The sequence below is a fragment of the Lepeophtheirus salmonis genome, chromosome 3, assembly GCF_016086655.4.
Source record: "Lepeophtheirus salmonis chromosome 3, UVic_Lsal_1.4, whole genome shotgun sequence".
NCBI lineage: Eukaryota > Metazoa > Arthropoda > Copepoda > Siphonostomatoida > Caligidae > Lepeophtheirus > Lepeophtheirus salmonis.
This window is the reverse complement of record NC_052133.2, coordinates 23,351,739-23,366,793: the sequence shown is the minus strand read 5'-3', so window position 1 is coordinate 23,366,793 and position 15,055 is coordinate 23,351,739. Positions and strand designations below refer to the sequence as shown.

General features: G+C 30.7%; 1 protein-coding gene across 5 annotated transcripts in view; it reads left to right on the top strand.

Moving 5' to 3' along the window:
- LOC121114726 (sodium-independent sulfate anion transporter) overlaps nt 1–15,055 on the top strand; it is a 50,876-nt gene that overhangs the window by 25,633 nt on the left and 10,188 nt on the right. Inside the window, exons 1-2 of one of the 5 annotated variants that reach the window (XM_071887195.1) lie at nt 5,323–5,401; nt 5,772–5,991. The exons of 2 other annotated variants lie outside the window; for them this stretch is intronic. In XM_071887195.1, coding sequence (XP_071743296.1) covers nt 5,976–5,991 — 16 coding nt within the window. In that variant the 5' untranslated portion in view covers nt 5,323–5,401; nt 5,772–5,975. Of the gene's footprint in view, nt 1–5,322; nt 5,402–5,572; nt 5,992–15,055 lie in introns of those variants that run through there. 2 more of the 5 variants (XM_071887194.1, XM_071887196.1) reach the window with 2 other exon arrangements.

Genomic DNA, 15,055 nt, shown 5'->3' with positions numbered 1-15,055 from the left:
GTTGAAATTCGACCAGGGGAGTCACAAGGATTATATTTATATATAAATTTTTAGGGGGGTGGGGCTTGGTTTTTAGAATGTTTTTTAAAATTTGAATTTTTGCACCAGAGTATAATTTGATCGAAGGACTTTTTTTTGAAAAAAAAAAAAATTCCAAAGTTTTCTCATGATAATTTTTTTAACCACATCAATAATTTTTGTTTTTCACACCCATAATTTTTCAATAGTTCTTTGATTGTGGGGGGTCTCCAGCCCCCCCCCAAGCGTACGCCGTGAATTACCAATTTTTCTTTACGGTTCATAATCTCAAAGTCATAAATAATTATTTCAATCCTAAATTGGACCGATATTTCGGTTAAGCCACAGTTTAAGACTAGTGAATATTTTTTTGGTCTTACTCTATGCACCAATTTTCTCCCCAGCCGGTTATAGGAGTAGCAGACATATAACTGATATAAGACACTTTAAATGTGATTATACCGATGTTCACAACTTGAAAGCACACATAAATCCATCAACAATTCATCTATTAAATCGGTCTAGGCCAAATTTTACAGGAGACCGACCCACATTGTTACCTGTATTATATATTGCAACGTTTGTTTTGAAAATAAAAGGGGGAAGGCCCAAAATCAGTTGGTAGTTAGCCAAGCTTCCCGTATATTTAATTATTATCCAATAGTTGTTGATAATTATATTTGTTTGCAGTATATAAGGAGCTAATTCTAATTCAAACAATCAACGTTCAGGAGATTGATAAGGAGAAAATAAGTAAACACATCGACAGCTGACAATAAAATACAGTGTATATTTTTGTTTTAGCGAGGTAACGCCACGGATCAAGCCTTATGTATCGTGGATAGTGTTGGATTAGTCACAGGACTGATTGTCTTATCTATCTTTTTCCCCCGCCCCTTTCAGTCTTTTTTTATCAGTCCCATCTTTTTACCACTGCTTGGTCTTAATCGGACTGATGCATAGGTCTTTCAGTCCTACGGTCCTAGCTATCCTTTTATTTTCTTGACTCATGAGAATAGCTTGGGTTGAAGAATACTATAACTAAGAAAATAATGAATGATAGCTCGAATGTATAATAATACGTTCTAGTTAGTGTTGGATCGGTCTAAAAAACCCCAAAAAACTGCAGTACTACTACTCACTACTAACTACTAAAATATCAGTCCAGTCCTACTAAAATTAGTCAGTCCTAGGAATTTTTTCCTTATCGGTCTTTTGTAGAAACTAAATCAGCTGAAATTACGTAGTTACTACTAACAACGTCATTTGAGTCACTGAAGTTACTTCATATTTCATAATCTCTTTCAAAGAGACAAAATACCTGTAGGAGATGTGTCAATTAATTATATCGTTTCTAGTTTTGGGTTTTTACATTTTTCTACGACTTTGACGACTTTGATACTTTATTGAAGAAACTACATATGTCTCAATGTGTACACATTCTTCACATACCTTGATTAAGTACTTATACATATATCAGTTTATCTCCTCATATAAAATTTTATTATGTATTGTGCATGTAAAAAATGGATTTAACTCAATTTATTGGGGGTTTTACTGCCATCTCCCAAATATGAAATGAAGCAGGTTTAAAGGATTGTTTACACTTTAATTGGAATTCCAAATATTTGATAATGACGATGAGTATAATAATAATAATCACAATGGTGGAAAACCCATTTTAATTAAGAATGAGAAAATATGAAGTTCATCATAAGTATACCCATATTGAGATCTACGCAGTTGGCCAGACATTTGATAACCATGTATACACATGAGCAATGAAGTCATCCAAATATTTATATTTTTCGTAATGTCTGTTGAGTGTTGAGATACATTTATATCTTAATTATATATGTACATTACTGTACATTAAATCATTTTTATTGTTTTTAAAAAAAATCTTGTATTTGTAATTATTTTTGTTTTTGGAGAGCCAAAAGCCTTCCTGGGTCATGTTCTAAGGATTACAAAAACTGAACTGTATGTATAATCTTCTACGACGATGCGTGACAAACATTTTACGCATGAGATCATCAAAGTTATTACAATTCAACTCTATCTCAAATATGTACTGTGTACCTACATATTCTTTAAACCTCATCAGGAATAATTAAAATGGAATATTTCCGAGTCTTGTTCGGCATTTACTTAAGTACGACTCTATATACTATTAGTGACTAAGTTGCTGATAATTAAGAATAAACTTATTTAATATATTTATGAGTCACAGAGGACTAAAATTTTGGGTTGTTTCATCACAGTTGCAAAAATGGCTCTGTAATTAAATCAGTCGTCTGAATATCCTCCAGGACATTATCCACTAATCTAAACTGTGCCTTAAAATTAGTTCTGTATGTACGTAATGCAAAAAAATAGGTATGTGCCCACCAAAAGATATAGTCAATGACGCTATAAACCCATGTTTTTAAGTTGTACATTAATCAATTCAAAAGTGAAAGCAGAAGATTTGAAACGTGTAAAATTTCAAGGTGTATCGAGACCCAGTCAAAGAAAAATATGAAGGGTCTTTTTATTTGTATAATTTACAAATTTTAATCATCTAAATATTAAGAGCATGAGACACAGCTACTTGTCTCTTGTACGTTTTCCCTGTGATTTGCACTCAGGAACTCAGTGTTAAGTATTGTAGTTGAGGGCATCTTACAGGATAGTGAGACAAGGCCAATACTTTTTGGGATCGATAACAGGACAAATTTAAAACTAATTATATAGTTCTATTATATACTAGCACGAACACGCTATCTTAAATATAGCTAAGGAAAAATAAAAATGATTTTATCCAATTTGTTTTGTTTATGTTAAAATTCTAAACTAAAAACGATTTACTTTAAATATATTATAGGTAAATTTCTATTGTAAAACTTCCTTGCCTACAACTTTTTTTGTTGTTTTCTGTCCCTTCGATGTAAATATAATCAAACCTGCAGCCCCTTTTGACACTCTTGAAAGTCTAACAATTAATTAACCATGTAGAAATAGTGATTTTGGTAAATATAAAGCAATTTTTCAAAATGTTTGACCATGTGATTTATTTATTGTCATTGCCATTGCTAGCTTGAATGTTCCTTCTTCAACTATAATGAAGATTGGAGATATATACTAAGATTAAATTCGCTCTTTCTCTTCCTAATTCCCTTTTTTAATTCGTATTTAATATACGTTCTTATTCTTAATCAACTTATTCACAAAAATCAAACTTTCTCTCCAGAGCCCAGGAATCTGGTCTTATCAGAATTAAACGTGGCTTATCTTACCTACGTGAATTAAAATTCATAGCAACCTTTATTTTATGTATAAAGTCTATAATTGTCTCTGTTTTTTTAAAATAAATCCGTTTTTATCATTGAAGATAATTTTAAAAACTTTTTGGATTCTTTTAATAAAATTTTTTTGAGAAGCGGTGCTACTCATAACATAATAAAATACAATTTTTATAATGACTCTAAGTATTAGAGCTAAATATTGGTGAGGAGACTCGATCCGAGAACAATTTCTTCTTTTCTTCGGTCTTAAGTGATTTTTTCTGTAGTAATTTTGACCGATATTTTGTTTCACCAGTTTGACGTTCTTTGACCGTAGATCGAAATTTAATCGTTTTGAAACCGTAGACTATCTCTGTTGTTCTCATTCTATGGATCAATTTGATCTTCCATCAGGTTATCGAGTTGCAGACATATGAAACACTACGAATTTCATGTTCAAAATTTGACTACCCACATAAAGTGATCATCTATATAATCGATCTAGACCAAAGTTTATGTGAAACCGAGCTTTTTCCTTTTTTTTTGTGGGACGGATTTGAATCGAATGTTTCTTTAAGACTGATCCAAACTAAACATTTTTAGAGAATGTTTATAAGTTCAAAACAACAAATAATATAACGGTCTTAGACTCGTCCATGATTTCCTGACCGAAACCCAAAATTAGGATGTATTAAAAGCATTTACATGTTATCCTTCTCCTTAGTCACATTATTTGGAAAATGAAATAAATGACAGACCATTGAAGTTGCTAGCAATCACTCAAACAAACAGCCCAGGGTTTCTCTATTTCCAAACCTCTAAAGGCAGCATGTTTTATTAACGACTAGCAGAGGGTGCCGATAGTTGTCTATGAAACATGCTTCCTTTAGAAAATGAAGTTAAAAGAAGAAAAGAGTCAGAGAGATACAGAAAATGAAAAGAGAAAGGAGATTTTATTTCTTTAAAAAAATCGTTTAATGATCTTGGAGCCAAAAAAAAATCAAAAAAATCATATGAACATATTTGGTGATTTCTTACGTCTACTTGTAAAATTACAGACTGATCCGTTCGACCGTTTTGAATTTCATGCGTGATAACACTAAAAACAGACTTATAAAGATGAAATTAATACACTGCGAGGGCTTAAATTCAAGAGAGTATAAAGAAGTGAAACAACTAGTGATGGGAAGATTAAAAAAAAGTATTGTGATTCTGATACGATTCTAGTAAAAATTCCACATGGCGATTCTAATTCTTCAACATTTTAATAATAGTTCAAAAATACAATTTTGCTATAAATTTTTAAGAATTACGATTGATAAAATAAATTGTAATGTAATTGTTTGATGTAAGTAATATTTACATTTAAAAAAAGAAAGGCCCAGTGTGATTAATCCCACGGCAAACTTTTCAAAAGCAAATTTTGCAAAGGCGAGCATCTTAGACCCCTTTAAAAAACTTATTTCCCTACTATAACAATATTTCCACGCACCGCATGTCTTGAGAACACTTGTTCATTTTTAGTTTGTGTTCAATTTATTTCTTCTCGGGTTTCAAAGATTTTTTATAATAAATTATTTTATTACAATATTTATAAAATTATAAGACTCAATTAACAAATTCACATGGTATAATTTTATATTTTGATTGATATGTTATATATATATATATTTTCATAAGTTAGGAAAGTAAAAAATAGTTCAATACCAGTAATAAATAATAATACATAAGAATCGAAATCTCAAATTAAGCATTATTTTCCCGATGGGGATTCCGATTCCAGAAAAACATCTAATTCTTCGATTCCTGATTCCGATTAACTATCCCATCACTAAACAACCTCAATTTTACTATAAAGAAAGAACAAACATTGACATCCACTTCTCCAATCTTAATTTTGATTGTAATTACATATTTACTGATGGAGAGGGAAAACAAGTATTGACAAATAAAGATAAAATACTTTTTGATATTATAGTACATTTTATGATGTAGTTTTATTAATATATAAAGTACTTGTACAAATTGTATGTAGTCTTTAGATTAAGAGACTTTGTGAATATTATTCAAATTGTATTTGTGTGGAATTGTATTAAGGAATTATGAATGATAAAAATGTACGACTCAATTTAATACTTTGATAAGGGAGTTAGGATGCATTATTATTTAGTGGTTAAATCCTTCGAATTTCTCCAAATTTATTTCTGTATTTCATATATATTATGTATGTAAATGTAAAGCCCTTTTGAATGTGTATCGTGAACTGAAAAGGGAGGGAGAAACAGAGCATAACATGCCCATTGATTTCCCGTTGAACATCGATCCTTTAGTTAACAACAGCACCTTGATTTACAAATGATATAAAGGAGTGAACGTAGATGTGAACATACTTTATTATTGTTTTTTTTTATATATGCTCTGAACATATAATAATATTAATATAACTACAGAGCTCTTAAGCTAATCATAACGTCAAGTATTATTAAGATAGGAACATAGAAGAAGAAGAAGTAGCGCGGGATCATGAAAAGTCTATTAATTATCATGGAATAAGTGACCTATCTCAACTTTGACCACATTACAACATTTTGCATGCTTATTAAATAAAACATCCAAGGACTGATAGCTTTTAAAGCACACATTTTTAATATTATATTTTACCGCAAGCATCCTATTTATTATTGAAAGGAAATGAAGAACGTTAAAGGTAAGTACATTTATTTTTTTTAAACATACAGAAATTCCGTTTCTTATTTTTCTTGAACAAACAGTTTATTCAAAAAAACTTATTTTTCAAGAAGAGTACCGTCCTGCTTAGAACTCTTAATCATTGCGTCGTACATTTTAATTGTCAGGATTTGACACTTTATATAATTTGCCATCCTTGTTAAGGAATATCAATATTCTTGTGCCTTTAAAAAGTCCTACTTAACCACAATTATTTTTAACGGATTTCATGTTTTTGATTGTCCCTGTTGACCGGTTTAGTCAGGATTTTCTCTGTTACTCTCTATATAATTTTCTTACATAATCATATCATTTCGTTGTAAAATTATATTTAAAATTGAATTGATATATCTTGTAAATAATCTTTTTTTTTAATTAAAAAATCTAACAAAGGTTACTACATAATGTCCTCAACTATCTAGTGATCAGTAATAGTTGAGGGCCGTAAGATGTTTTCATCTGGTCTTTCAACAACAACAAAATCATTTGTTAATTATTAGTCATTCATTAAGTCTTCAAAATGATCAGGCATTATTGACAAAGCTATCTGAGTCTATTAACATTTATTTGTATTAGAAGTATTTAATACCATGGTTAGTGTTGTGTCGGTCCTTATTTATTCAGTCCAATCCAGTCCAGTCTTAGAACCAATCCTTGGAATTTTTCTTAAAAATGTCGAAGGTTTATTAAGTCAAATAAAATATATATGGAAGATTTGTATTAAGATAATTGGAATGGAATAATTAAAAAGCAAAATACACTCAATGACGTAGGAAGGGATCGATTTTACATTTTCTAAGAACCGACAAGTGGGACTAGACTGTACGGGACCGCGGTCCTATGTAAAGATCGACACAAAACTAATCATGGGCCTCCATGAGACACTATACGCCTAATTTTACAACCTCATACCGAAAGGTTGCCTACTCCTGGTTCTAAACTCGATTTTCAGCTCGCAATCAAAAATACATCTATTTTTTCTGAATTTATTCACAAAGTAAATTATGATACATTGTGTCCAGTGCCGTGACTAGGATTTTTCTTTCTTTGCGTGGTTAGGCAGGAAAGTGGTTTGAAAAATCTTTGATGATATTTTTTAATGACTTTTTTTTAAGCCAAATTGGACAACAATTTTAAGGTTGCCTTTTCAACAAATTTGATAACAAGATTTCAGTTGTTACGGATTGTAGGATCCCCAATCCTGTAGTCATGGGCCTGATTATGTCTTATATTTAATGCTTAATTTTCAAAATGTATAGAGATTGTAAGTATTTTTGATTCAATGCTTCAATAATTAACTGATAGTCTTTCTTCGTACCTAATTATTTCAAATTGGGAAAAGTTATATTTTACATATAAAGAATATATTATATGTATATCAGTCATTAATTATATGTTCCACTCCTAATTGTCCAAAAAACTAACTTTCTAAAATTTCACAGACCTATACAAAAAGAAGGAACCAGACAGCTTTCTATTAATCAAGTTACATATATGCATACTAACAAGACTGAGACAAATATTGACCTCGAAAACCATATCAATAAGTCGTTGAGACTTGACTTTTAATTCAACATTAATAATTTACGACTTGACTTGAGAAGCCCGTCCAAGTAAAATAATCATTTTTGACACTTGAATTTTTGTGGAGTTTTATGTTTATTATTTACTTGACTGTCTTTTTTTCTGTAAAAACATGTTATTGTAACTAATGTTTTTTCCTAGAGATAATATGTTTTTGCAAAGAAAGAGGCAGTAAATAACTAGTAATTAATATAATATTTCTCATCATCAAAAGTAAATATTTCTTTAATTCGGACGTTCAGCCAAAATTTCCTCAATCTATTATAAAAAATAAAAAATGCATATGGTTATATTATATGTACATATACTGTCATCTAAGTTATCATATCAAGCATTTATGCTCAAAAGTACGCCAGGAGCTCTGTCTCCGAAATGATATTCGAATTATTTGGACTAAAAGTGTTTTAAAATAATAAACCATGATTTTATCATTTTGATTGAGCCAATGGAATGGGATTTGTAACTTAACTTGATATCTGTTTATATCAAATTGACATGGAATTGAACATTAACTTGACTCAAACTTGCAAATCTTGTGACCTTGTCATATATTTGATATGTAGCTATTGTTAAAGAATATGAAGTGTATAAACAAGGAGGTTTCAACTTTTTCCCAGGAAGGAGGATATCAATGTAACCTTTTCAAAAAATAAATCTCCAATCATCTACACAAAAACTTTTTCCCTCTGTGTAAATTCATATAAGAAGCAAATAATGTACATAATAAAAAATATAAAAAATTCCCTCAAACTGAATGTGCGTAGGTTTGATTCACGGTCGCTCCTAGAGAAATAAATATACATAATTCATACACAGTTTGCGAGGTAAAATTGTGGACTTGACTTTCCATCCATCTAGATAACTTTAGGGTGAATATTTTAAAATACTAGATTGCGTTCTTAAAATTAAGGACTATTCCGGTTATTAAACGATAATAAAACTTTCAAAAATCAACTGTTGTCTGCCTGGAGGCGAAAAGGCAAAGGGTGTCTAATTTTCTCCACGCCCAAGTGAGTATCGAGGAGATCATGAAGGTCGAAAGGTACTCCCAATGTCTTGCTTACAAGATTAAAGGTATGGTGGCTTCAGGTCAGTCCTTGAGTGGAGCCCTTGCAGGGGTAGACGTTGGAAAATCGGGATCATGATGGATGTGGACACTGTGATCACCAGAACTCTGCCCAAGTTGATGAGATTGAATGCCAGGGCTCTCAATGTCAGTGATTGGACTATGAGTAGGTATTTAGAGGATTTGGGGAAGGTATTTAATTTAATATGACATCGGTTACTACTTTCAACAGCAACCAACCCCGTTAAAAATAGGCCAGAAAAGGTTGACTTGGTTAAAACATAATGGGTAAACGGACCACCCTCATCTCAGACTGTTCTTCCCTCGAATATGCCATCTTGATTAAAATATAAGTTTCCTAAGAATCTCCTTCGTGTGTGGAGATTACGTTGGAAGATAAATCTTTCTTTTTGTAAACGAATTTTCTCAACTGAAATACGATTATCTTATATTTTTAGGTAGTAAATTGACATAAGATCATAAAATCTCACGCATGTATAAGTTCAAAAAGTTGAGGACCCTGTATTCAAGCTCAAACTAACAGCCTCAACTGGATGATATTGCACGATACCTCTTAATTACATGTCCCCTATGAGGATTTCAAGGACTCCCACTCAAAGAACCCCGATTGAATGTGTGTGGTGTTACCATGACTCCTTCAAGTTTCAAATACCACCGCGTCTGGTTATATAATGTTCCTTTTAAGCTTCAAATACCTCCGGTATGGGTTTATAATGATTCTTTTAAGCCTCAAGGTACACGCTTTCCAATCAATCTTCCAAAAATATATCGAAAACGTATAATATTAAAGGAATCCCAGAACATTTTGAGAAACAACGATCCAACTTAGGTTGGCCGAAGGACCATTTGAGGATTTATACCTCTCTCAATAACCAAGGATAATGAAATTAATGTACTGTATTACTTACTCTATAATAAAATACTAAATAATAATTATAGGTGTATCGGTATAGACTATTGAGTTATAACATATTTGGAATTAATAATATAATTAAATAATAGAAAAAAAACTAATAGGGGAGGATATGCCCAGATATGCAAAAGACTCAGATTCCAACATCCCTTAGACAGTGTTTCTCAATTTTTTGTAAAAATTTATTGACGCGCACACTTCTTTTAATTAAATCAATTATTTTGGATTATTATTTATTAAGGATATAGCAAATAATATATGGTTGTCACAAATCGTAGAGTACATTAGAAACTATCCTCAAGACACACTATTTGGGAACAACTACCCATTAGCCCTTAATATTATCTGATTTGCATGTGGTAATGTGAATTATATCAATTTAATGATAAAGATCATAAAGAGTTGTGAAACTCAAATACTCCTATACGAGTGAAAAATGTGCTACTGCTCATTTTAATTGAGCGGTAGCACGCTCAGGATTTCTTGAGTAGACTAATGCTCTGCCCATACTTAACTAATAAATGATTGGCGAAGGAGGTGGCCATAACTCTCCCTCTCCTGGCTTTGGGGCTTTTGTAAACTTAATTATTTTCTTTATCGGTGTGACTTTATCTTATTACACAATTCTGATATGGATAAATTTTGATCGATTAAAAAAAATGGCCATAATTCCACATTTTCACGAAATATGTTAAATTTGACAGCAAACAAAGTTTTTTTAATGATCTAACTCTACAGAAAAAATTAAATTTTGTTAAATATTAAAAAATTTTAAATGTTATAATTTCATTTTTTGATAAAGGAATTAAATGTCTATGTTTTTCAAAAAGAGGTACATTTAGTGGTTCCTCCAACAAGTAGCATAAATGTCTGGAAAGTTTGCATGATATTGATTTTGAAATTTGACTAATAATAGTTTAGTACTTTATTGATGACTTCATTAAAGTAAGGTCGTTGTTCGGAGCGTCTAGGACCATAGATTCATTCATCCAAAGTTTTATATATATTCTTACTGTTTATACACATATACATATCTCGCAATTCTCGTTCTTTTCTGAGAATATATTTAAATTTAGATTTAAACATCCAGATTTTAAGACTATATAAGACTTTTTCTAGTCAACGGGAATGGTGCATTGTACCAATTAACTCATTGCACGTCCTTTCTCTCGGCCTCAAATGACCGTGTAGGTCATTTTTTTTTATTTATAGAATTAGCTCCTACTAAATTTTCATTACAATATTCCATATTACAGAATTTTTTTATTTATCTTATAAAACTTGGCTACATAGATGTTTTTCCTCAAAAAATGTCCTAAAAATTGGCTCTTTTTTCTTAACCTACTAAAAAAACGAATTTACAAATTTTTGTAGATATAAGTAACCGCTCATAGGCTGGAATACGTAGAGGAACAGACAGATAGGCAAAAAGGTTACATTTAATTAAATATTTTTATCTTTCTTTTCGACATGTAAAACATAATTTATCATAAACATTCATAAAAACTTTTGATAGAAGTTTAACTTAAGTAAATTTGTTAATTTTACCAACAAGCTGTAATGTGTAGTGTAGAGGATGATATTAAAACAAAATCACGTTTCTTTCCAAAAATATGAAAAATTTCAAAACTTTAGGGTCGTTGAGCTACCTCTAAATATTTATAAAAATTGTTCAAACTTGGTAAATCGTATTTTTTTTATCAAAAGGAACGCATTTGAATCCTTCATTTTTTACTTTTTCACAGAAAATTATTTTATTACACCATAATATTCATTATACAGACGATTTTCATCACTATTCATGACCTATTCTCACAAATTTTACTAATGAAACATGATACCGGTTGTGATTAGGTAAACTTGGCAATGGAAAACAAAGTAACTTAAATTTGATTCCTTGAATACTTAAAAAATATGACTTTTCATTATATCTGTCCTACATACATAACTTTCGGGATGAAATATGAAAATAAGCCCGTCACGAACAGGCAGTATTAAGATTTTTTCTAAATGTTGACTACTTGAATATATTTATCATATCCATTTAATGTTTATTACAAGAGAGAAACATTAAGTACATTAATTTGTTAATTTTACATTGTTATCAGTAATTTATTTTGCTCATTATATAGAGTAGTTCAAGTAAATCTGTACCATCTTTAACTAAATGTTGAACAATAAGGAAATCATTTAACTGTATTATTTAAATATTAATGTGAGAGATTGAGCGTTAGCTTTAAGTTATTTACGGAACTTTTAATTCAAGACAAGTATTTAAATCCATAACACGACAATTAGTTGGCCACAGAGGCCACAGAATTGCATTATCATGCCTTCAATCTTCTATGAGCTAAAATAGAGGGGGGTGCCGACAGGTGTTGTGAACTCATGTCTGACTAATGGATTCTTTGAATGAAAGCTGAGCCCAATGGTGTCGAGCTCCTGTTTCAACAATATTCGTCCCCCTCTCACAAGACCTGAAAGGCCAATAACTTGTTGAAAGACGAAAAGATTCCATTTTGGGATCCCCAGACCTAGTCCTCTAACTACCACGCTATTAATCCTATGGATTACTGCTTTTAGGAGGAGTTAGAAAGGAAGGTATTTGCCAATTCATACAACAGTACCGACCCCTTGAATTCTTCCATCATCATGTACTGGGACAAAGTTTCCTCCCGTAGACATGTTCAAGGCCTTCTAATCCTTTAGGCGTCGTATCGAGCGAATGATTGGCAAAGATGGCGGACACATTGAATAAATGTTCTCTTTTGTATTATTAGAACTTGTAAATAAAATTTTAATTCTCTACTTGCTTCCCTTATCAGGATGCAGTTAAAGGTTATCCAGATTTACCTAAACGACCCTGTACATACAGAAATACCTATTATCTCATAACTTATCATGAGCTTCTACCTATAACGTTTGCACTTAGTAGCTAATGAAAACGAAGATAAGTCAACTCATGGAATTACTTGATAAGCTATGTAATGCTTTTCTCATTTTAAGACGTACGCAGGCATATACTAGAATATAATAACCAACAAGATTGTATTAACCTCAAGTTAAATATTTTAGATAAAATTGTCAAATTACGTTACGCTCTAGTCATAGATTCATGGAAGTCTATCCACTTCATTTTCTATTTTTATTATTACTTTTTCCCCAACTTGAATTATAGATCCTTCTTCATATATACGTTATACACTTACAGTTCATAGTTCATAATTTGTATTTTTCGTTGGTTATTCTTTAGAAAAAAATACATTCAACGATATCCGTTGTAAGTAATAAATTTTTTGTATAAAATTTGTAATGAAAATGGAAAGATTTCTTTGCTGAAATCAAAAAAACAAAACATTTTATAAATGTAAAATAAAATATATTCAGCCCTTAATTTACTCTTATTTATTACTATTGGTAATACCCTGCATTGCTCGGAGTACTTATTAGACCCCGAAGAACAGACAACATTTGTTCTATTAATATAATAGAGCACACTCACACTAATGTTATTTAGTTGTTTTCTCCTCAAGGACGATAGAATAATTATAACAGCTTGAGAAAATAATAAAAAATTGTTCAGGTTGCTGATAACAACAAATTTGCACGCTTAAAAATGCTTAGCATTTGCAATCCTTAATACTTTTTCTTTTAATATTAGGCGCATTTTCTTTTAAAAATGACTTCACAGGATAAACTCATGCAGACAAACTTTTCTTTACTAATAGTAATATAGATCATACAAATATGTTAAAAAATATGAAATTGGAAGATCGCACTCCTTTTATAATTACAACCTGAACAGGATTTTCTATTTTACAACGCTACAATCGTAATTTTTATTATTCTTGAAAAGAAAACGTAAAATAAAATAATCCCTAGTGCGTAAAAGACGAAGAGTATCTCCGAGGATTTGTGTGAAATTATAAGTGTAAGTCCTTGTTGGACTCGGAGTAGAATTGAGGATTGACATGGTCGTAATTCCGGTCTATATAATTGGTAGATAAGGAGTGGGATTTGTGTTTATTTCTTTCTTCTCACAGCTGCTTGCTGCTGCTCTTCTCTAAAACATTCTCAAATAGTAAGGGTGACCAAAGTTAATAGAAACACAAATGTAATCGGGCTTGCTAAAATTTTCAATTTGTATGTACTGCCCAGACTACTAGGCAAAACAGAAAGATTTTGACGTCATAGAGTATATCAGCGGTACTGTAAGAGTGTTAAGTCAAGGAAGCTGATTTATAGCTTCTCACGGTAACAATTATACGCTATGTCGTGACTATTAAAAAGCGAGGTGGAAGTCAAAAATCCGCCGGAAAAGGGTTATGGTAATAACTTTGTATTTCTATTAATATAGAGGGTGACCCAGTTAATTTTTTCTTCTTTTTAAACATTATATAAGTAAAGAATTTAATATTTGAAATGTTTTTCCAAAAAAGTTAATATTTAACTTTTTTCCTAAAAATTAAATTTTTTTCCTAAGACTTCTATTTAGTGTGAATAACTATAGATTTTTTAAATTTTTTTCCAAAAATTAAATATTTTATATTTTTCCAAAATGTTTAATTTTTGGAAAATATTTTCCGAAAAATTTAATTTTTTGTGAATAGGGAACTGTTTTCTTATAAGTGAAAATGGAAACTCATTGCCACCAGAAGTAAGGGGGATTCTTGGAATAAATAGAATTATGTTTCTTTTTCATAGCTAAAGAAGATATATACTAAGATTAACCCGCTAATCCTCTTTTTCCTTTTTTCCCTTATTTATTTCGTATTTTATGTATTTTCTCCCTATTTCCGATAGAAGAGTAATTCATTTTTTTTTGGATTTTTTTTTTTTTTTTGGTGGATTTTCGAATCGACATCCATACCTTAAAAAAACTTTGAGACACAATGAATCAAAATTGTATTTTTATATAGTCTATAGGTTTACCATTACTGGACTGTTGCACAATACTCTTGTTACGAACAAATAGTTTATTTTTGAATGTAATTGTTATTCAGGATAACACTTTTTCCGTTATTTGTTTATATTTATAAATAAAAGGACGACCACAAGATTAATTTTCTTCTAAATTTACGTATGCGTCATAAGTCATTGTACACTTTATATACGTTAATAATAACGTTTAAATTTTGCGCGTTTCATTAAAGGGGAGAAATAACAAAAAGTGACAATATGATTGTTTATTGAATAAATAAAATCATCCGTAGGTTTTTCAGGAGTTCTAAAATACAGAAATGGAATACTTTGTTAAAAAATAGTTACGCGCATCATAGCCGGTGAGAGTCCCTCCGTGATTACGCATACAAAAGAGGCTGGAACGATAAAAGATCCTTCTTAATAAATTGAAAAAACCCAATAGGAAAGTCCTCATTTTTTCGGATGAACATTTTTTAACAGTTGACCCAGTAAGCAACTCCCGCAGCCTTCGGTAAATCAACAAAACCGCCAAAGGCA